This window comes from Caretta caretta, chromosome 9 (assembly GCF_965140235.1).
Source record: "Caretta caretta isolate rCarCar2 chromosome 9, rCarCar1.hap1, whole genome shotgun sequence".
NCBI lineage: Eukaryota > Metazoa > Chordata > Testudines > Cheloniidae > Caretta > Caretta caretta.
Genome location: NC_134214.1, coordinates 32,261,374 through 32,284,094, shown reverse-complemented (window position 1 = coordinate 32,284,094; position 22,721 = coordinate 32,261,374). Strand labels below are relative to the sequence as shown.

Here is a 22,721-nt window from a genome sequence, read left to right as displayed (position 1 = left end):
AGTCACTCGATTACAGACCTAAAAGTGGCAATTCTTCAACAAAAAATACTTCAGAAACAGACTCCAACGAGAGACTGCTGAATTGGAATTAATTTGCAAACTGGACACAATTAACTTAGGCCTGAATAAAGACTGGGAGTGGCTGTGTCATTACAAAGTAAAACTATTTCCCCATGTTTATTCCCCCCTTCCCCCCCCCCCCGACATTCTTGTCAAGTGCTGAAAATGGCCCACCTTGATTATCACTACAAAAGGTTTTTGTCCCCTCTCCTGCTGGTAATAACTCACCTTACCTGATCATTCTGGTTACAGTGTGTAGGGTAACACCCACTGTTTCATGTTCTCTGTGTATATAAAATCTCCCCACTGTATTTTCCACTGCACGCATCCGATGAAGTGAGCTGTAGTTCAGGAAAGCTTATGCTCAAATAAATTGGTTGGTCTCTAAGGTGTCACAAGTACTCCTTTTCTCCTTGCTCTAGGGCAAGTGGGGCAGGTTTTATCCAGCCTGGGAGATGGCCTTGTGCTGGGGTAGCTAAGTACCTCCCACAGATACAGACTAACAGGGCTGCTACTCTGAACCTAGAGCAAGGGACACCCCTGGGAACAAGGGGGAGAAAAGGGGCCCAGGAGGAACAGGGAGGTGAGGAATGGGGGGCCGAGAAGGGGAAACTTAGGCGAACTGCCACCGCGGGTGACAGTTAATGTACCTGCCCGGGAGGCGGGGACAGGCTCCCCGAGCGGACAGCGCCCCTGAGCGGAAGAAGGGGGAGAAGCACCCAGAGACGGAAGGAGCCAAGCACCTGCCTCAGCCCCAGGCATCGGAGTCTGGCTTCCCTGAGTCCTGGGCCCCGCCCCACGTCCTCCAGCCAGGCCCAGCTCCTCTGGGGCCCGTGGCTCTCCCCCGCGCCTGCGCAGCGAGCGGGGCGACAGGTCGCTCCCCGCCCTGCACGGTGTTGACAGTGTCGGGTTTACGGCCCAGCTGTCCGGGTGCGAGGCGGCTGCCGGGCGGCCCGCTGCGTGGGGAACCCCGGGGCGGGCTGGTCCGGGCCCCCCGCACCCGGATGGGCCTGGCGGAGCCGGCACCATGGCCGCCCTGTACCAGAGCTCGGACCCGTCCGCCTCGGCCTCCCCCAACAAGCTGCTGGCGCTGAAGGACGTGAGGCAGGTGAAGGAGGAGACCACCCTGGACGAGAAGCTCTTCCTGCTGGCCTGCGACAAAGGTGTGGGCGCAGCCCGCCCCTCGCCCCGGGGCCGCTGTCGGGGTCGGGCTCGTGTGACATGGGGGCGGGACGCCGCCCCTCCCGTGGGGCATCCGCTTTGGGGGCGGGGGCCCGAGCTGGCCTGCAGCCGGTCTCTGCCCGCCGGCAGGGTGCGCGGTGCTGGGCAGCCGGCCTCTGCCCGCTAGGCTCAGGCCCCGCAGTCCCTTTTCTCCCAGTGGGGTTTCAGGTATAAATAGGTTAGGGCTGTGGTCAAAGGTCTCCTCGCAGCGCAGGCTGCACAAAGCGGCTCTCTAGCCGGAAACCTTTTTTTTGCCCATTAAATTATTGAATGTTGACGTTAGAACATAATGAAAGAAGCCTGGACGCCGCAGCGGAAGTTAGCAGGCAGAGGAGACAACTATCCATCATATGAACTTTCACACACAGAGGAATATAAAGGACATAAAAGGCAATAAAAGTAGAAAGGAGGGAAAGCGGGACTTCTTATGTCTTGTAATCTGTTCCAGGCAGGGACCATACTTTCCTGTGTGTTGCACCCTGTGGAGGCCCCTGCACATAATAATTTGCTTCCTGTCCCATAAAATGGATCGCTGAGCCCCAGGGGAAGTTCTGTATTACTTCTCTCTGGTTTCTTCCTCCTGTGTGAATCAGGGGTGAGTGGGTTCAATAATGCTGCATCATAATGCTTGTGTCCCCCTTTTTATAATTAAAAACTTGTAACACTGACAAAAAGAGTCAAATTAGAAAAGAGTCATATAAATAATAGCATTGAAAAAGACAGGGACTCTAACTTGGTTCCTCTTTAGTCTCATACAGTACATAGGAGTCATTGCCCTGATCATTGAAAAGCACTTGCAGGTGAGTTTGTACTGGTGGGACATAAGCAGAAGCTTAAATACTTTCCTGAATAAAAATAAATCTAAGCATGTGCTTAAGAGCTTTCCTGAGTTGGGATTTATAAGGGGTGAGGAAGAGTGACTTAACTGTGTTGTTTAATTTCACATCTAATGTAAATAACCCGTTTCTAGTTTGGCTGCTCAGCAGCTTATATGTTAAATATTTTTGGTCAGATGTCATGGATTACTGGTAGATTATTTCATATTTAAAGTCATCTTAAATTTTACCATGAGCATATGCTTTGCATTTTATTCTAATTGATAAAAGTATTATGTTTTATTTAATTTTCAGACTATATACCAGTAAAAATGAATCCAAAATACTAAGACATATTCATATGTTGCTTGTTTAGGTGACTATTACATGGTTAAGAAACTCTTGGAGCAGAACAGCTCAGGTGACATGAACATAAATTGTGTGGATGTGCTTGGGAGAAATGCTATAACCATTACCATTGAAAATGAAAACTTGGACATACTACAGCTTCTTTTGGATTATGGCTGTCAGGTACAGAACCACTACACACTGGTTATTGTCCTTGTTGTTTTTTGTTGTCTTTTCAGAACCTGCAAGAAAAATGTTATCAATTTTGTCCTTTTTCAGTTGGTAAACATTGATTTCCTCCTCCATGCCTACGTCATGTTTCTAGTGGAGCTTAAATAAAGATGGCAAATTTGTTTATTTTCATGTTAGTGCATCACCATCTTCAGTGATTCCAGTAGAGCTCTGGAAATAATTTGGTTATTTGCGCTGCAGAGCAAGTGCACACATTGTTCCCCAAACAAATTACTGACTACTTTTTAATATTCTGCAATGGAATTGTAAATTCTTAAAGTATTTAGAATGCAAATATCACTTCGCCACTAGATAATAACAACTTTTAGGATGGGTGAAGATTGAAGTTAGAACATTAAATATTCTTTTCAAGTATCTTAGCTCTAGTCTAAAGCAAGCATACACTTCTGTAGTTCAGAGTTCAGGTACAGTGTATTGTTAAATAATTATATTTTACGTGATGTTAAAAGTTAATTACGATATAAGAAGTAGCACCATTTTTTTTCCTGTTTCATTTCAGAATTGCACAATGTTGCTTCTTTTCCACACTGCGGTTAGAATAAGGTTCAACATAGATCTCTGACTGACAGGGATTTTAATTCAGTGGAATGATGAAAGTGCATCTACCTGTGAATTTTTAGTTTTGACTTACAAGCCTTCTGTCTGAATCTCTTGCCATTCCTCAATTCTGCTTTGCTCCCAAGTTGTTCAGGTGATTGTGATGACAGCTAGCTCTCCCTCCAAGCCTGCTTTCTCCAGTGTCTTTCAAGCAGTGGAAGCATGTGCTGCCCACCAAGCTTTCCTTGATAAGATGCTGCTTCCTCTGTTGCTAAGAGGGGACAAGTTTCTATTCTAACTTTCCCCTTTTTTAAACAGAAATGTTAAGTTTACAAAGAACAATGTAAAGTGAAAAATAAAAGGTGGTTTAACTTAGCCTTGCAGAAGCCTCATGAAAAGTTACCAGCCCAGACAGAACCTACCCTCTCGCCTTTACCATGATGGTAATGTACAGAAACTGATATTTTACTCCCACTTTCAAAATAAAATTATTTGCTCCATGCAGGATAATGGAATTTTGGAAGATTGGCTTAACTAAAGATGATCACTATTAAAATGTGTGATTGATCAGCAGTAAAGCTGAAAAATGGTGGAGACTGGGGGAAGAGTTACAAAGCAACAGAATAGTTAAGGATCAGTGTACAACCCTGTACAGCTTCATTGTTGATTGTTTCAGAGTAGCAGCTGTGTTAGTCTGTATCCGCAAAAAGAAAAGGAGTACTTGTGGCACCTTAGAGACGAACAAATTTATTGGAGCATAAGCTTTTGTGAGCTACAGCTCACTTCATCGGATGCATACAGTGGAAATAAGTGGGGAGATTTTATATACACAGAGAACATGAGACAATGGGTGTTACCATACACACTGTAACGAGAAAAGAAAAGGAGTACTTGTGGCACCTTAGAGACTAACCAATTTATTTGAGCATGAGCTTTCGTGAGTTACAGCTCACTTCATCGGATGCATACCGTGGAAACTGCAGCAGACTTTATATATACACAGAGAATATGAAACAATACCTCCTCCCACCCCACTGTCCTGCTGGTAATAGCTTATCTAAAGTGATCATCAGGTTGGGCCATTTCCAGCACAAATCCAGGTTTTCTCACCCTCCACCCCCCCACACAAATTCACTCTCCTGCTGGTGATAGCCCATCCAAAGTGACAACTCTTTACACAATGTGCATGATAATCAAGTTGGGCTATTTCCTGCACAAATCCAGGTTTTCTCACATCCCCCCCACCCCCATACACACACAAACTCACTCTCCTGCTGGTAATAGCTCATCCAAACTGACCACTCTCCAAGTTTAAATCCAAGTTAAACCAGAACATCTGGGGGCGGGGAGGTAGGAAAAAACAAGAGGAAATAGGCTACCTTGCATAATGACACACACACAAACTCACTCTCCTGCTGGTAATAGCTCATCCAAACTGACCACTCTCCAAGTTTTAAATCCAAGTTAAACCAGAACATCTGGGGGGGGGGGGGGAGGAAAAAACAAGAGGAAATAGGCTACCTTGCATAATGACTTAGCCACTCCCAGTCTCTATTTAAGCCTAAATTAATAGTATCCAATTTGCAAATGAATTCCAATTCAGCAGTTTCTCGCTGGAGTCTGTTTTTGAAGTTTTTTTGCTGAAGAATTGCCACTTTTAGGTCTGTAATAGAGTGACCAAAGAGATTGAAGTGTTCTCCGACTGGTTTTTGAATGTTATAATTCTTGACATCTGATTTGTGTCTATTTATTCTTAAATCAGACGTCAAGAATTATAACATTCAAAAACCAGTCGGAGAACACTTCAATCTCTTTGGTCACTCGATTACAGACCTAAAAGTGGCAATTCTTCAGCAAAAAAACTTCAAAAACAGACTCCAACGAGAGACTGCTGAATTGGAATTAATTTGCAAACTGGGTACAATTAACTTAGGCTTGACTAAAGACTGGGAGTGCATGTGTCATAACACAAAGTAAAACTATTTCCCCTTGTTTATTCCCCCCGCACTGTTCTTATCAACTGCTGGAAATGGCTCACCTTGATTATCACTGCAAAAGGTCCCCGCTCTGCTCTCCTGCTGGTAATAGCTCACCTTTCCTAATCACTCTTGTTACAGTCTGTATGGTAACACCCATTGTCTCATGTTCTCTGTGTATATAAAATCTCCCCACTGTATTTCCACTGTATGCATCCGATGAAGTGAGCTGTAGCTCACAAAAGCTTATGATCTAATAAATTTGTTAGTCTCTAAGGTGCCACAAGTACTCCTTTTCTTTATTCTTGATTGTGTGGTTGTCTGACATCATCTACAATTGTACCAAGCCAAATAGAGATATTCCAGGCAGGAATTATATTTTGTGTTGCTAAAATGGCAAGGAGCCAGAGACTCTTCCTTGATCCTTCTTGAATGGTTTGTGTCTTTTTCCCTCATTCAGACAGGATACAACATACGCATTTTAAATAACCCTCAACATTGGTCCTTCTGTCACATTTCTTTAAATTATATCTTGTTTCAGCTCCTTCAGTCCAGGACCTAGGAGTGAAGTTTGTTGAGGGGGATCACTTTCCTTTTCAGATCATTGTTGGTCACTCTTGCAGTGGAACAAAACTGTCACTAGCACCATGTTAACTCATAGAATGACCCAAAGATTTTGAATCTTCACCCTATATGTGGTAGAGTGGATGGATAATGTTGATTAATGCTGCAGATTATGCATTGTTTTAGTAGGAGACACTCCTGGGGATTTAGTACAGACTTCAAACTACAAACAGTGTCTTTGCTTAGATTAACAAGGATTGCAGGTTTGACCCTGGAGAATAGTAATGCGGGAGAAGCTTGTTTGTATTAGTTTTCTATCTATCTTCCATTATGCTGTTTTTAAGATCACTTTTACTCTATAATGAATTTAATCTGCTCCTGCATATTTCTTATATCTGCCAAAAATTGTAGTGATTTTTCTTTTGCATCTTCATCATTTTATGGCAGTCTTTTTAAAAAAAAAAACTCTGTAGTTCTTTGTAATGTATTTGAGTACATCATTTGCTGTTTAACTTCAAAATCCTACTTTTTTTGGTTTTTTTGCATACTGTCTATTTTACTGTTGCTTCAGATTTAACCTCCTATTTTCTCTCTTCAGTCTACAGATGCACTTTTGGTGGCGATTGACTCAGAAGTGGTGGGAGCTGTTGATATATTACTTAATCATCGACCAAAACGATCCTCAAGACCAACTATTGTAGTTAGTACTATTAATTCTTGTTAATTTTAGTTGGTACACCAGAAATTTAAAAAAAAAAAAATCCTCTAAGGCTAAGAGGCTGTAAAAAATTAACTGAAGACTAAGGTCTACATTCAGTCCTGTTACAGATGCAGATCTTCATATGAGGATCTTGATTTGAATAGTATATTTACACTATTAATTTAAAGTTAGTGTTAACTATCATATTACACACATGAAAAGTAAAAAAAATCAATGCTTGTAAATCTTTTTTGTAGTACAAATTATTGGCAGGTCTGACTGAAAAAACCCAGTATATTTGGGGTAAAACTTTACTGAATTTAAGATTCACCTGAAATTTCTACCTTCATTTAAAAACTAATAATTTGAGATCCTTCCTTACAATCACTAAATATCAAGGTGCTTTAAAAAGTTTTACTGAGTGGAAAAACCTTGTAATGAGTAAGCATGTCTGTAATGCTGCAGGAGTCAGTGAGGTGAGTATGCATGTGTACACGTGCACATTACAAATCAGTTGTGTATAGTTTCTCTGCACCTGAATACTGGAATGGGGAAAAAAAATCACTCAAGAAAAAATTTTACTTAAATTTTAAAATAAATACTGAATTCTATTTTTCTATGGGCAACTTTAAACAATTTTCTTTCCTCATAACAAGATTCTCATTCTGACAGTTCCATGAGGACACATACTACACATGTGGAAAATGTTTTTAATCTTTTAAGTTTTCTTCCAAGAGGAAATAAAAAAGGAAGAGACACAATGAAATAGGGCCCTTAAAAGAAAACAGTTGGAGTTCTTATGTATTGTACCAGGCTATCTCTCTCAGAGCTACAAAATGGTTGAAATTTTTTGTGCAAATAGCTCATGAATATGTAAGTAGATCTCATTTAACCTTAACACTGTTTCCTTTCAAAGTAGTATTCCTTACAATTTATATAGCTCCGAGCATTCCCTGTTGGTACAGTACAAAGCAGAATTCAAGGGAGATTGCCTGTGGGTAGGTTATGAATTGCATATTTTATTTTGTGTTAGGGATGACTGACTCTCAGATTGCGGAATGAAGCAAAGTCATGAGTGAATGGAGCATGAACATTATCTTCTCCAACTCATGAACAAAAAAAAAAAGTGTGATACTGACCACCTGCTTTTGTTACGAATTATAAATGATTTCCTCCTTCGCAGCCAGGATTCCCCAAAGTTCTGAAGGACTCTTATTTTGCTAAAGTCATTATCACATGTTTCTCACGATATGTTGAGGAAATAGAGAAAGTAAACTTTCCTTTAAGTGGGAGTTACATTATAGAAGGGGTGAGCTCCGATTTTAAAGTAAATTAATTAAAAAAAAAAAAATCTGAGTATGGACATATAGAATTTTATCAGAGAAGTAATGGAACATATAGAGAGAACTCCTTTACCAAGGGAAACCGCAGCATTTTTTCCCCACATCGAGGTCTGTCCAAGTAATGCAGGTTGCAAAAATTAAATGTTTATTCTTCATTGCTCATATGAATTTTGTATTGGTGAAAGGCACCAAAAATTATTGCCCTAGAATCTAAAAGTTCTTTCTTTATCCTCAGAACAGGTGCAATGTGAGGAGCAGCTGAATAGTCTTTCCATACAGCTCTGCTAATGTTCTTGAACCCTAACCGAGGGACGGTTTTTTCTGGTGATGAGAGGGTTCAGTCTTCATGGCTTTTTAACCCTTGTCCTTTTTGCTGACTATAATTAATGTGTATATTTGTCCTCTGAGAACTGAAATGAGACAATAGTGTAATTGTATCTTTGGAAGGCAGGCAATTTCCAATATTTAGATAGCTTACAAATTTGTGAAATCAAGATTATTGGTGGGGGGAATGTGTTAATCAGAACTTGACTTGGGCCCATGTTGATCAATCATGTTAATTATAACTTGTAGATAAACGTTTTAATAAAGTTGCATGTGATAATCTAAAACTTGTCTAAATGTTATTTCAGAAACTTATGGAGCGTATTCAGAACCCAGAGTACTCAACAACTATGGATGTAGCACCTGTCATTCTAGCTGCTCATCGTAACAACTATGAAATCCTTACTATGCTGTTAAAACAGGATATATCTCTACCCAAACCTCATGCTGTTGGCTGTGAATGCACCTTGTGCACAGCAAAGAACAAAAAAGATAGCCTACGGCACTCCAGGTCAGAAATATCAGATCTTGGTAATAACAAAAAATCCTCAAGGTATACCAAACTACATAAATCTGTAGCATCATTCAGAGTCAACATGTCTCTCTTTAAGTTGGAATTTAGAGGTGTATTTTATCTCATATATTTATTTGGGGATAGATTGAGCTTGTATGCCTTGGTGGAGGTCAGTGGGGTTTCCTCGGTTTCCCTCTGTGATCTGAAGGTGTTTATTCAGATTTGTTTTAAGTATGTCTTTTTGTGAGGTGTTGGGGGTCTTTGGGTGCGGGAGCCATAGAAATAAAATTTTCATTTAAAAATACTTTATTTTTATTAACTAATTTCATGAAGGAAAAAAAGAGGAAAAAATTCAAATATAGTAAATTATCTAATTTCTTTCAATAATTGTAATTTATGCTAGAAGGAGGGTTGTAAGCCTAAGAAAACAACATTTTATCAGAACTTAATTTGGAAAATGGAGAACCAAATGTGTAAAATTAAATGGAATATAATATTTTACATTTTATGTAAGTATGATGTAAGGGTGCAAATGGAAAAGCAGTTTGCTGACTCAAACCACAAATTTTATTTATTAAACTCAACAAAATACTTCAAGACTGGAAATAATTAGATATTTGAGATATTTACAGAATAATTCCCATACATATAAAGGTTGTATAAGTGGACTGTAGCTACAGTCTGACATTTTGAGCAACTCCTGTGTGTCTAAATGGCTCAAAACTAAATTGAAAGCACTGGTATTGGCATTCAAATACAAAGGGCAATATTCTGATACCCTTACCCATGTTGGGTAGTACCTTACTCCATGAATATTCCCGTTGACTTCAGTATAAGTAAGGATATCAGAATCTACACCAAGATATTAGTGACTTAGGCTATGTCTACGCTATGGACCTTACAGCGACACAGCTGTACTGCTGCAAGGTCTCCCGTGTAGCTGCTCTATGCTGGCAGCTCTCTCATTACCGCATAATTAAACCACCCCAATGAGCGACGGTAGTTATGTTGGCAGGAGAGTGTCTCCCACCGACATAGCGATGTCCACGCTGGTCCTTTTGCCGGTGAAACTTTTGTCAGTTGGAAAGGGTGTTTTGTTTTGTTTTGTTTTTTTCACGCCCCTGACGGACAAAAGTGTAGACATAGCCTTAGAAATACCTAAGAAAGTTACATATAGATGAAACTGAAATGAACTATTGAGATTTGACAACTTTGTTCCAGAGTGGAAGTGTAAAGGTGGTGTGGGAGGTATGATGTACATGTTTTGGAACTGTGAAATTACATATAAATTTTGCAAAGGGAAAAGCAGTGCTGTAAATGAGATGAACACACCTACATTCGCCGCTTTCTCGGGACTTCAGTATTCTGACGCTATAGAAATTGCGGACACTTCCTTTGCAGATACAATGCGGATTACATGTGCTAAAACTCTAATTGTGATGATAATTTAAGAGAGCTAGAATTAGCGTGTGATTTATTTTTTAAACATTTTGCTGGTTGCTGTTTAGTTCAATGTAATCAGTAAAAGTTGTAGTGCTGCTGGAACCTAATATTCTCAGTTGCAGAGCCTGAGCTGGAAAGACTTTTACTAATTTTATATTCTAGTTTTTAAAAAAGTTTTTAACTAGGTTTACATCCTCTCCAACTGATCTGATTTGCATTTGAGTGAAACACTTATTTCCTTGTCTAATGGAAATAGTTGTTAATGGATCAAAAATCAATTTCTAACAGGTATTTTTAAATTGGAATTTATCCTTCCAGTTTCCAAAATAATTTTTACATTGGTTTTTAGAGATCTTTGATGGAAATCTTGGTAACTAAAAACTTTCTTGGATTATGTTTATGCAACGGATATGAAGTTTATTTTTATTGCACTTATAGCCCATTAATTTTCCTTTAAAGTTCAGACTTATTTTGCCTACTACAACAATCTGATATTAGCAGAATGAGAATTACTGGGCATTACATAGATGAAGAGTATTTCCTGATCATTCCCCCACCACACAAGATAGGATCATGTCTTTTTTTTTTTTTTTTCAACCTTCCTCAGCAACCCAGAGTTCTGGCTAGTTAGTTAAGGTAGTTAAAAGGGAGGGAAAAACAAACACAAAACTGCGTTGCAACTTGCAGCTGGTGTCCAGTGCCTTTAGACTGAATGGGTAACATGCTCTTGGGGTAAAAAATTGAGCATGGAACACAGGAGGCTACTGGCATCAACCTGGGTTAGTTTGGAATGAGGGTGGTCTTAAATCTCATACAAGCTAAGTCACACTAGTGAGTACTCTCATCTCATGAACGAGGGTATGGTATAAGGATGTTGTCTCCCTTCCTTCTTGGTTACTGTAGACAGTTTTACCATACTGGACCCAAATAGCTGCTTGGTAGTTGAAGATAGAGGCATTTTGCTTCCCGTTCTCCATTGCTTTGAGGTTCATTTATTAAAGTTGAGGCTTCTGCCTCATTTAATACATTCCTTTTGACTTTTTCTGTGTGTCATGATTAATGCTATGTGACCTTGCACCTTTGAAATTCATGTCATTTACTAGTCCTGCTGTCTGATTGGAACAAGCATTACTTTAACTGATGTCTTCTGCTGCTGTACTGACTGTGGTTGGAATAGCAGTGAGGAGAATAGAGCAAGCCAGTGTTGCAGCCTTCCTATGATATAAACTCCATTTAAAATAATGGGAGTTCTTCATATATGAAGGACTGCAGAATTGGACTCAAAATCGTTTCCTCCTTTGACACATCACATTAAATGTTTCTCACTTGAAAATTCTAAGTAACCCAGTATGTTGTCTTTAGGCCTAAAATCAAAATCAGCAGGCATAAATGCTCTGGGAGAGTATAAATGGAACTTTAATTTCCTTTTGTCCTTTTGCAATGGACTTCAAAGTAGATGTGAGCACCCTACCTAGTGAGATTTATGAACCCGCCCACCCCCCGATTTTATGGCTGTAATCTCTCTTTAAATTAGTTTTAGCGTTTCTGAGATTTGAGGACGTATTGTGATTTGCAAATGCTAATCAAATGAAGCGTCTTCATCTTAAGAAGTTGCCTTACTCTCTGAACCTTTTGTCTCAGATTTCGTCTTGACATCTATCGTTGTTTGGCCAGTCCTGCCTTAATAATGTTGACAGAGGAAGATCCAATCCTGAGAGCTTTTGAACTTAGTGCAGACTTAAAAGAGCTAAGTCTTGTCGAAGTTGAATTCAGGTAGGAATGAAAAGAAATACAAACTTACTTTTATCTCTCTCTTTTGTTTTCCACATAGCTCATGTTTTTGTGTTTGTTTGGCACTGTAGTCAGCTATTAAAAAAAATCAGATTGAGATTAATGGTGGGGAATGAATTAAGACTGATGAATCATCAAACACATTTTAAAAAGTAGTTACAACATTGCTGAGCAGTGTCTGCCAAAACTTTTTCATTTTGCCGTAATGAGGCTATGTTTACACTACCCTTTATGTCGGCTAAATTTGTGTCGCTCAGAGGTGTAAATATTCCATGAGAGATCTTACAGTGGCGCAGCTGCATCGGTACATCGATGCCACTGTAAGCTCTCTAGTGTAGACATAGCCTTAATCGTTTGATCCTTTTTAGTGGTAGGCACTTGAATGTGTTTAGTGTCATCAGCTTTTCACCTCCCCAGATCTGAGTCGAAATTTGAAGTGAATTGATATTAAAAACTAGTTGGACACCACAACACTTAGTTCCTAGCCCACACAATTTCTAGCTTACTCATATCTCAAACATATTCTGTAATTTGCCAGGACTAAGATAACAAGGAATTCTGCAAGTCAGGATTGGGGTTCATGTACACACTATACAGCACTTGTCCACATGGAGCCCGACTCAGGTTTGTTTGTTTTTCTCTTTGCTTACTCTATATGAACACTAAAATGTAAAAATAAATAAATAAAATATTTGATACCAAAAGTGCCATGTCTATATTATAAACTAACAAGCCACATGATTTTGTGTTAAACTAATCAGGCTTTTTTTCCTGTTAAAAATTTCAAAATATTTGGCGACTGTTAATTACCACTTCTATTTAAAGTATTCATATAGAGGTTGGATTTAGCCTTTCGTAAAGAGATGGGAATAAAATGATGCAAGTAAAGAACTGCTGCTAGATGTTAGTTTATAAGACCATTAAGACTTAAAGCACAGGCTTATTGTAATAAGGAAAAACTGTAAAGACCCTGAAGACCTCCTGGAGCTGCAGGAGGAGCAGATCTGAGATGTGGGGGACAGAATTGATATGATATGGGAACTTGGGGGACAGAATTGATTTGGAGTTGGGAGGGGGCAGGAAGATGTGGAACTGAGAATTCCTGCAGCAGTGGCCAAAATCACCTTACTGTACATTTGGGAGAGTTGGCGATGCCAATTGCCTATCTGTGGGAGGAGGTGAAAGTTAAAAAATCGCAATATTATTTGTAATATTGTAGTAGTCTTGGCATAAACTGATTAAACAAGTTTAGGCTGTGCCTTGACATTGCTTTTCATACTGAAGTTACAGCTCCAGTATTTTAATATTCTGTTCTGTTATGAGATCTGCTTCAATACTACAACCTCCAGTTATATTGTGACCAGTAGCGGGAGTATATTTCTGATATAATAGATTAACTTGTATCTAATTTTTGCTGTCTGTTGTAAATGGAGATCTCTTTAGAAAGTCTCCTTTTTTATAAGGATAATACATTAAACTACTATTTTAAACACATCAGTGTATTTTTAAAATACAAGGCTACTCTGCAAAAAGCTACTTATTTACCATTATTAGGTACATTTAAAAAAAAAAAGTTCAAATGATTTAAAAAAAAAATCTTTCATGCATTGGAATGGCTGGTCATAACCACATCAGAAATTTGGTAAAAGTTGTACTGTAGTAAAAAAAGGTTAAGCTTTACATTTGAATTGTTGCGTGAGTCACATGGCTCTTCATAATTCTCTTCAGAAATGCTTGTCTGAGCACACAGTCTTCAATTTCTGTATCTGTATTGCAGCAAAAATGCAGAGGTTGTATCTTAGTCACAATTTTTTAAAAATAAAATGGTTGAAGGAAAAAAGTGAAATCTGTGAACAAGGAGGATACAAATGGAACTAATTTAAAAATTTTGTTTCAAGGTTTCTCTGTCCTGTCTCCCCATCTCCCTCAGACACAAATACTTCAGTATTGTATCCATAAAGGATCACATGATGATTTGAAAGATCCACTTATAGTTCTTGTTAGCTTTCTCCCTGCATGTTCACATCCATTAAACTACAACTTGCTTTCTTTATATTTCCTGTAATTAAAAATGATTGCAGAAATGTAGGGGATAACTATCTATCTCAGCCATCATTTCCTAATCTCATGTAGATATTTTCTTGTCCAAGGCAAAATATCAATATCCTAAATCTAGTTTCTTCGTTTGGGCACTATTCTCTCTCAGTGAGGGTTCAGCTCTTGCTCTTACGTGACGATAACTTGTATTGAAGTATATTACATTCCCTGGTGAGACTAGCAGAAGGTGTGATTTTTCTCTGTATCTACTAATTTAATAAATCAGTTCCAACAAATAGTCTTAACTTTCAACTGATGGGATTAAAAAAATTCCTACATAAGAAATGGTCAACTTTTTCCCATGCTGTGAATTATTGTAAGAAGATTAGGTGACTATTAGTAAATTTTTATGAGGGAGACTGGGAAGTGTACATTTTAACCTGTGGAGATTTAAACTTTTAAGTTACAAGTAAAAAGAAGGCAAATATTACACTACAACTCTGTTTAGTAATTTCACCTCCATAGATCTGTCAGATTAGGATACAAAGGATGGTGCACACAGAACTGAAATACGTTGTTACACTGGAAACTTGCATAGACCTGTCTTCACTGTGAATGGCTCTAGAAAATGCTGTTGGCCCCTAATTTTATATAATAGCTTCATATAACTCAGTTTTGTGAAGCATATCTTTCTGTCCCGCCACTTAAGAGAGATAATTAATGTGTATATTGAAGTCTGAGTCAGAGGTACATTAATATCTGCTACTTTTGTATTTTCTAGAAATGATTATGAGGAACTAGCCCAGCAATGCAAAACCTTTGCTAAAGATTTGCTTGCACAGGCACGGAACTCACGGGAACTGGAAGTTATCCTAAACCATACAGCTAGTGATGAGCATGTGGACAAACGAGGATTGTTAGAAGAGAGGATGAATTTGAGTCGCCTAAAACTTGCTATCAAGTATAACCAAAAGGAGGTATGTCTGTCTCTCTGTGTCTCTCTCTCTCTCTCTTAATTTGTTATACATAGGCTTGAAAGGATTAGTTTTTTATCGATAAATTTAGATTTCACTGTACACAAACAAACTGATGAAACAATATTTCCTTCAATGGTAATCAAAATTTACAGATAGCAAAGTAAGAAAAATTTGAAAGGTCATATAAAATGAGGACTGTTTTTAAAAACAAAACAAAACCAAAACTAGCTATAGTGAGTGAATTTTCCATACTTAGGGCCATAGTGTCATAGAGTTTAAGGTCAGAAGGGACACCAAATAATCTGATCTGACCTCCTGTATGTCAGAGGCCGCCACCACCACCATCTCCCAGCAATCGCACACTAAACCCTACAATTAAACCATAGTATTACAACCCACAGGAGACTGGACTATTATGTGCAACAGATATTTTTTAAGCAAACATACAAAAAGTATTTCAGATGCACTTCTGTTTTTGATCATACCTTTTTTACCATTGTGATTAGATGAAATATATCATTTATTTTTTTCCTGTGTGGTATGAGAAAAGAGCCATCCATCCTTCTCTCCCTCATAAATAAATATTTTATTGCTGGCAGGTTTGTTATAGTGAGAATTTTTCGTGATAGGTTTTCTGAACTATTATGGTTGTGAAGGAGGAATTATTTTTTTCTGTTCATCTTGAAATTAAACTTCAAACAGTACTGAAATACAAACAGTTTCTGACACATGTACTTTTCTAACAGAATTTTTGTTTAAATCAGTTGATCTACATAATATTTCAGACTGAAAGTTCCTGGTTGTGTGGGCCCTGTTTTAGCAAAGCACTTAAAAACAAGGTTAACTTTAAGTGATAGCTTAAATTCTTCGCTGAATTAGAGCCATAAAAATTAAGAAGTAGATCTGACTAGTATGGGATTACTTGGTCATTGTAAAGCATTGAGGGTCCTTAATTCCTGTTAACGGCAAAGACAACACAATGCACAGCACAATGGTGTTAGTGAACTTTGGGGGCACATAGTACCTCACAGAATCAGTCCCATAGGAAGCAGCAAGTTTTGGAGAATGGCATGGCTCTTAGGTCTGTATAACAGTTTTCTAAATGATAAAAAAAAGAAACAGCTAAATCATTCTTAATCTTACTGTTATCCTGACCTCTCAAGAAATCTGTTCTTGATATCCATAAAAAAACTAGTGCTGTGGAATCCATGTTCTAAACTTGTGGGTGGGAAAGGAGGTGAAAGTAATTCATATTTGTGATTATCTTACTAATATTTTCCTTTTGTCTCCATATTAACATTTTAAAAAGTAACATTTAAAAATTATTCTTTCAAGATAATTATATCTACTTGCTCAGCAGAAAATGTGTAATACAGTATGATCTATAACTGACTTATGGCTTGAATATAGATTTTTAATAATGGTTTCCTTAATCAGGGCTTGTTTTTTTTTTCCAGTTTGTTGCCCAGTCTAACTGCCAGCAGTTTCTCAACACTGTGTGGTTTGGACAGATGGCAGGCTACCGACGCAAGCACACGTGTAAGAAGATTTTGACTGTTTTGACAGTTGGCATCTTTTGGCCAGTTCTGTCTCTCTGTTACTTATTAGCCCCTAAATCTCGAGTAGGTCGAATAATTCACACTCCTTTTATGAAGTTTATTATTCATGGAGCTTCATATTTCACGTTCCTGCTATTACTTAACTTGTATTCATTGGTCTACAATGAGAATAAGAAGAATACAATGGGGCCAGCACTTGAGAGAATAGACTATCTTCTGATAATATGGCTTATTGGTAAGTATCAGATGGATATAAAATTAGACAAAAGGTTCTGACATTGGCTATTTCATTGATCCAGCAATAAAGTTGTGTGCTACACTGTAGGAAATGAGAATTCCAATCAGTGCTTGGCTGGAGGATAAAGGGTGAAGGAAGTGACGTACTTATGATCTAATGGAGTGACCAGGAATGCTATTTTGGAAGGGTTGGTAGAGTGCTGTTTCAGGCAAGAATGATCGTTTAGGATGTTAAGATGATAATGTGAGAACTATGTATTTTAACTAAGTTGCAGGACTGTTTTCAATAATGACATAAAAAAAGTTAGCACATGTGTTCCTGTTATGATTAATTACTTCTTCCATAAGAGATAGTGAGAGATTGCTAGTGATTTTTTTCATTGATGCCAAATTGAAAATTTAGAGTTCAGAGATCATCTTAATTTTTCAACACCCTTTTCATGACTGGGTCATTTTGTTTATTATGTCGGCTGTTCAGCCATTGTGAGACAATAGTATATTTTGGTCAGCCACCTACAAAGCAGCTGTTTAATTTCTGCTAGGTCCTGCTTTTCCTTTCTCTCTCTCTCTCTCTTTTTTTAACAAAAACGTAACTTTCATTTGGAATTTTTAAAGTGATCTTGGTTCTCTCGTGACTTGGGGCAAGGTTTGAAGTTAGGCTGATGTTTGATAGAATTTCAATATAGGTAGTTAAAAGTTTCAAAAGGTAGAGAAAATGTAATTAAAAAGATCATATTAAGCTTCTTGGAAAAACACATTCAATTAAAACTTTTCATGCACTTTATGCAAGTTGATAAAATTTATCTGGGTTGAAATACTTACAGATTCTTGGAATAAATATGTATTATTTCAGCTCAATCAACTCTTCTATTTCTCTTCTATTTCAAATTGATTTTTGTTACTGTATGAGATGTGGGTCTCTGGAGCCATGAGGATTTACCTATATTTTCCCTACTCAAGGCCCTTTATTGATGCAGCTTTTTTTTAAAAAAAGGATGGAATTTGGTCCAAGTGTTTGCTGCTGAGCAGTGCAAAATCTCTCCCTTCTAAGGTTTAAATAGGAAACCTTTACAGCAGTCTAGTCCCCGACAACCCAGGGAGGGGGAGACCACCAATTGAACCCAGTTTCCTGTGTGGCAGTATAGAAAAAGATTGGTAACTTGGCCTTGCATTTCCAGTTCTGCAATGTTTGAGTTTTAGTTCAATTTCAGATAAAAGGTAGAGCCATTGCAGAACTGGAAAATGGCTTAAGAAGACAAATATTTGTTTTTAGTCTCTTATGTAAAATCTTCTTATTCAGTATATGAAAACCATTGATTTTTTTCCTCTTTCTCCTTTTGTTTTCTAATGCTATTTTAAATTTGTCTCCATTGTATGTACTTCCTTTTTATATACCAATATCATTGATAATATCAGCACATCCCAGAGAAGCATATTTGCAAGTTAATTGTGGTTGGTGCAGAACCAGTAGAGGGAGTACAGATACTGCTTTTGAGTAGAGTAGGTCCCCAAACTTTCACTGTTCTGTTTTATGAATTTGTCAGCCCTTTTAATGGTTTTCTTTTAAAGTTAGAATCTCTAGGACTTTGAGAACCAAATTCTAACAGCCTTAACATATGTTAATTCTTAAAAGACTATAGACAGACATGTAATCTATATCCTCATTTGTTTGATTGGAAGTTGGTAAAATGCTAGTGTTGAAAAGTTTACAGTTTTTGTCTAAACTGATTCTGTTACTTTTAAAAATATATACTTTGTGAGGTGATTCTGTTGAATGTCTAGAAATCTAAAAACTGTTCAATTCATAAGCATTTTTAAACCGTATTTACTCAAAAGTACCAGCAAGTAATATCACATTGTGGATTGGTGATAGTATAGGTATGTATTAGGCCCGTCAAACGATTAAAAATCGCAGTTAATCGCACTGTTAAACAATAATGGAATACCATTTATTTAAATAGTTTTGGATGTTTTCTACATTTTCAAATATATTGATTTCAATTATAACACAGAATACAAAGTGTACAGTGCTCACTTTATATTTATTTTTCATTACATATATTTGCACTGTAAAAAAACAAAAGAAACAGTATTTTTCAATTCACCTAATACAAGTATTGTAGTGCAATCTCTTTATCATGAAAGTCCACCCAGTCTTATTTCTTGTTCAGCCAATTACTCAGACAAACAAGGTGGGTTACAATTTGCAGGAGATAATACTGCCCGTTTCTTGTTCACAATGTCACCTGGAAGTGAGAACAGGCGTTCTCATGGCGCTGTTGTAGCCAGCGTTGCAACATGTTTACATACCAGATGTGCTAAAGCAGTGTTTCCCAAACTTGGGATGCCACTTGCTCAGGGAAAGACCCTGTGGGCCGGGCCAGTTTGTTTACCTGCCACATCCGCAGGTTCGGCCAATCACGGCTCCCACTGGCCGCGGTTTGCCACTCCAGGCCAATGGGTGCTGCAGGAAGCAGCACGGGCCGAGGGACATACCAGCTGCTGCTTCCCGCAGCCCCCATTGGCCTGGAGCGGCGAACTGCGGCCAGTGGGAGCCACGATCGGCCGAACCTGCGGATGTGGCAGGTAAACAAACTGACCCGGCCCACCAGGGGCTTTCCCTGAGCAAGCGGCGTCCCAAGTTTGGGAAACACTATGCTAAAGATTCATATGTCTCTTCATGCTTCCACCGTCATTACAGAGGACATGCGTCCATGCTGATGACAGGTTCTGCTCAATAACAGTCTAAAGCAGTGTGGACCGACACATGTTCATTTTCATCATCAGATGCCAGCAGCAGAAGGTTGATTTTCTTTTTTGGTGGTTCGGGTTCTGTGGCTTCCTCATCGGAGTGTTGCTCTTTTAAGACTTTTGAAAGCATGCTCCAGACCTTGTCCCTCTCAAATTTTGGAAGGCACTTCAGATTCTTAAACTTTGGGTCCAGTGCTGTAGCTATCTTTAGAAATCTCACATTGGTACCTTCTTTGCATTTTGTCAGATCTGCAGCAAAAGTGTTCTTAAAATGAACATGTGCCGAGTCATCATCCAAGACTACTATAACATGAAATATACGGCAGAATGCGAATAAAATAGAGCTGGAGACATATAGTTCTCCCCCCAAGGAGTTCAGTCACAAATGTAATTAATGCATTGTTTTTTTAACGAGCGTCATCAGCATGGAAGCATTTCCTCTGGAATGGTGGCCGAAGCATGAAGGAGCATACAAATGTTTAGCATATCTGGTACGTAAATACCTTGCAATGTCGGCTACAAAAGTCCCATACGAATGCCTGTTCTCACTTTCTGGTCACATTGTAAATAAGAAGTGGGCAGTATTATCTCTTGAAAATGTAAATAAACTTGTTTGTCTTGTGATTGGCTGAACAAGAAGTAGGACAGAGTGGACTTGTAGGTGCTAAAGTTTTGCATTGTTTTGTTTTTGAGTGCAGTTATGTAACAAAAAAAATCTACAGCACTCGACCCAAGGTTTAAGAATCTGAAGTGCCATCCAAAATTTCAGAGGGATGAGGTGTGGAGCATGCTTTCAGAAGACTTAAAAGACCAACACTCAGATACAGAAACTACAGAACCCGAACCACCAAAAAAGAAAATCAACCTTCTGCTGGTGGCATCTGACTCAGATAATGAAAATGAACATGTCGGTCCACTCTGCTTTGGATCGTTATCGAGCAGAACCTGTCATCAACATGTCCTCTGGAATGGTGGTTGAAGCGTGAAGGGAATCTTTAGCGCATCTGGCATGTAAATATCTTTCAGCATTGGCTACAATAGTGCCATGTGAATGCCTGTTCTCGCTTTCAGGTGACATTGTAAAGAAGAAGTGGGGACCATTATCTTCTGCAAATTGTAACCAAACTTGTTTATCTGAGCGATTGGGAGAATAAGAAGTAGGACTGAGTGGACTTGCAGGCTCTAAAGTTTTACATTGTTTTATTTTTGAATGCAGTTATTTTTTTTTTTTTGGTACATAATTCTACATTTGTAAGTTCAACTTTCATGATAAAGAGATTGCATTACAGTACTTGTATTAGGTGAATTGAAAAATACTATTTCTTTTGTTCTTTTACCGTACAAATATATGTAATCAAAAATAAATATAAAGTGAGCACTGTACACTTTGTATTCTGGGTTATAATTGAAATCAATATATTTGAAAATGTAGAAAACATCCAAAACTATTTAAATAAATGGTATTCCATTATTGTTTAACAGTGCGATTAATTGCGATTAACTTTTTTAATCGCTTGACAGCCCTAATAAATTGTAAAATCAATATAATTTTTTAGTAAGATTAGGAGTGATGATAATTTAATCCATAGGTGGAAAGAAGCCTCTTTAAGGAAAAACAATAGACCTAGCATACTTAAATCACCTCCAGTATAACAGATCAGGCCTACAAGTAGAGACTGTGCACTAAAGTTGTGTAGCATGCTCCATGAGTAATTCTATGAGCAACACGTATTTGAGGAGATTTTGTGTCTGGACAAGGGGAGGGGTGAGTTAACGGGTACTGTTGAGCCAGACCTCTAGTTAAATGACTCGTAAAGACAAGGGGTAAAACACTTAAGTGACCGAGGCTTTCAAGTCAAGATTGAAATTGGGATTTAGGCTGCTAGGTCACTTAGGGACAGATTTTTGAAAGTGTTTAGTTGCAGGTAGGTACTTAGTGGGATTTTCAAAAGTGCCTAGGCACTTAACTCATATTGAAAACCGTGAAGGGAATTTGTTTCTTTGTTGTGAGATAAGATTGAAAGGGAGTGATTTGTAACTCAGACACATTACTAGTACCCAACTAAGATCTTTTTTTGAGATTAGTAAATCTTAATACTTTTAAATAAAGTATTTTAAATGTATATAAATGGGTTATTTTGCATTTGTTGTTGAATCATATAAGGAGGTACATACAGAATAAATGCAACTTGGGATACCTCCAATAAAATATATTTTTAAAAAGTACTAAAATTAACTTGGAGGAGGAGAATTATGTTATTTCAACCAATCATTAACTAACTTTATCTTGTCGGAATTTGGAGCATTGGTATACTTTTTATTGAATCAATACTGTGTGATCATAGCAAAAATTCTGTTTTGACTCCAAAACTTAAAGTTAAAAGCAGGTTTTTTATACTAGATTAACTTTTCGATATTTTGAGTGCTATTAGCCCTCCCTCCCAAAATAATCAATCCAAGATAAAAAAGCAACAAAATCTTATACTTCTAGACAAATGATGCAACATTTTTAGGATTTCCTATACTACCGTTTTACACCGTTATCTTCTTTTGTTAACTAGGTCAGTTTTAGTTACACATTAAACAATTTTTGCAATGTACAGACAAAACACCCCAAAACTAAGACTCATAACCAGGAAGAATAGATCTTTTACCTTCTACTTCTGGCTGTGGCAGTATGTGTTTTCTATTCTGCTTGGCTCTAATCTTTTATCATCGCAACATATTTCTTACTGAACAACAAGGAATGCCCTGCAAAAAGTATTTTAGGTTATTTATCTGACTTGCCTTTGCTTTTGTTGGACCAAAGTTTTAGAAGACTTGCAAAAACCTGTGCCAAGTCCAACAGTTTTCAGTTGCCAGTAATGTAAATGCTACTTTTCTCCTAATTTTGAATATAGTAGCAAACATCTGAATTATCCAAATAATCAGAAGAACATTAAATAACTGATTATTTGTGTATCTTAAGTGTGCAGCTGTATTTCTACAAAAGGTCCTTTGAAATTATGAAATGGCAGGTTGTGATATGAATATTCACTCACTGAATTTTATTAGCTGAATTTTTCTGAATCAGTGTAAAGTGGTTAATAATGATAGAATTTAACACCTAATTGAGGTCTATGATTCAGTAGCGAGGGTGAAAAAAGTTCCATTGAAGACCTTAGATCTCTTTGTGAATAGGCTAAACCTGTACATTTTGCAGGGTAAAACCAAAAACCCCTTGTTTCCTGTTAAGTTAGCTTGAATCAAATAGGTAGGAAAAATTTCTGTTG

The 22,721-nt window shown here is 37.9% G+C and overlaps 1 protein-coding gene across 9 annotated transcripts in view; it reads left to right on the top strand.

The window, feature by feature from the left end:
* The first annotated feature begins 796 nt into the window (after positions 1 to 796).
* The window catches only part of TRPC1 (transient receptor potential cation channel subfamily C member 1), a 47,438-nt gene continuing 25,513 nt past the window's right edge, over positions 797 to 22,721 (top strand). For 2 of the 9 annotated variants that reach the window (XM_048863114.2, XM_048863113.2), the window contains exons 1-7: positions 797 to 1,223; positions 2,473 to 2,627; positions 6,372 to 6,473; positions 8,449 to 8,651; positions 11,739 to 11,870; positions 14,707 to 14,902; positions 16,360 to 16,696. In XM_048863114.2, coding sequence (XP_048719071.1) covers positions 1,088 to 1,223; positions 2,473 to 2,627; positions 6,372 to 6,473; positions 8,449 to 8,651; positions 11,739 to 11,870; positions 14,707 to 14,902; positions 16,360 to 16,696 — 1,261 coding nt within the window. In that variant the 5' untranslated portion in view covers positions 797 to 1,087. Of the gene's footprint in view, positions 1,224 to 2,472; positions 2,628 to 6,371; positions 6,474 to 8,448; positions 8,652 to 11,738; positions 11,871 to 12,426; positions 12,513 to 14,706; positions 14,903 to 16,357; positions 16,697 to 22,721 lie in introns of those variants that run through there. The other 7 variants (XM_048863110.2, XM_048863109.2, XM_048863112.2 and 4 more) reach the window with 6 other exon arrangements.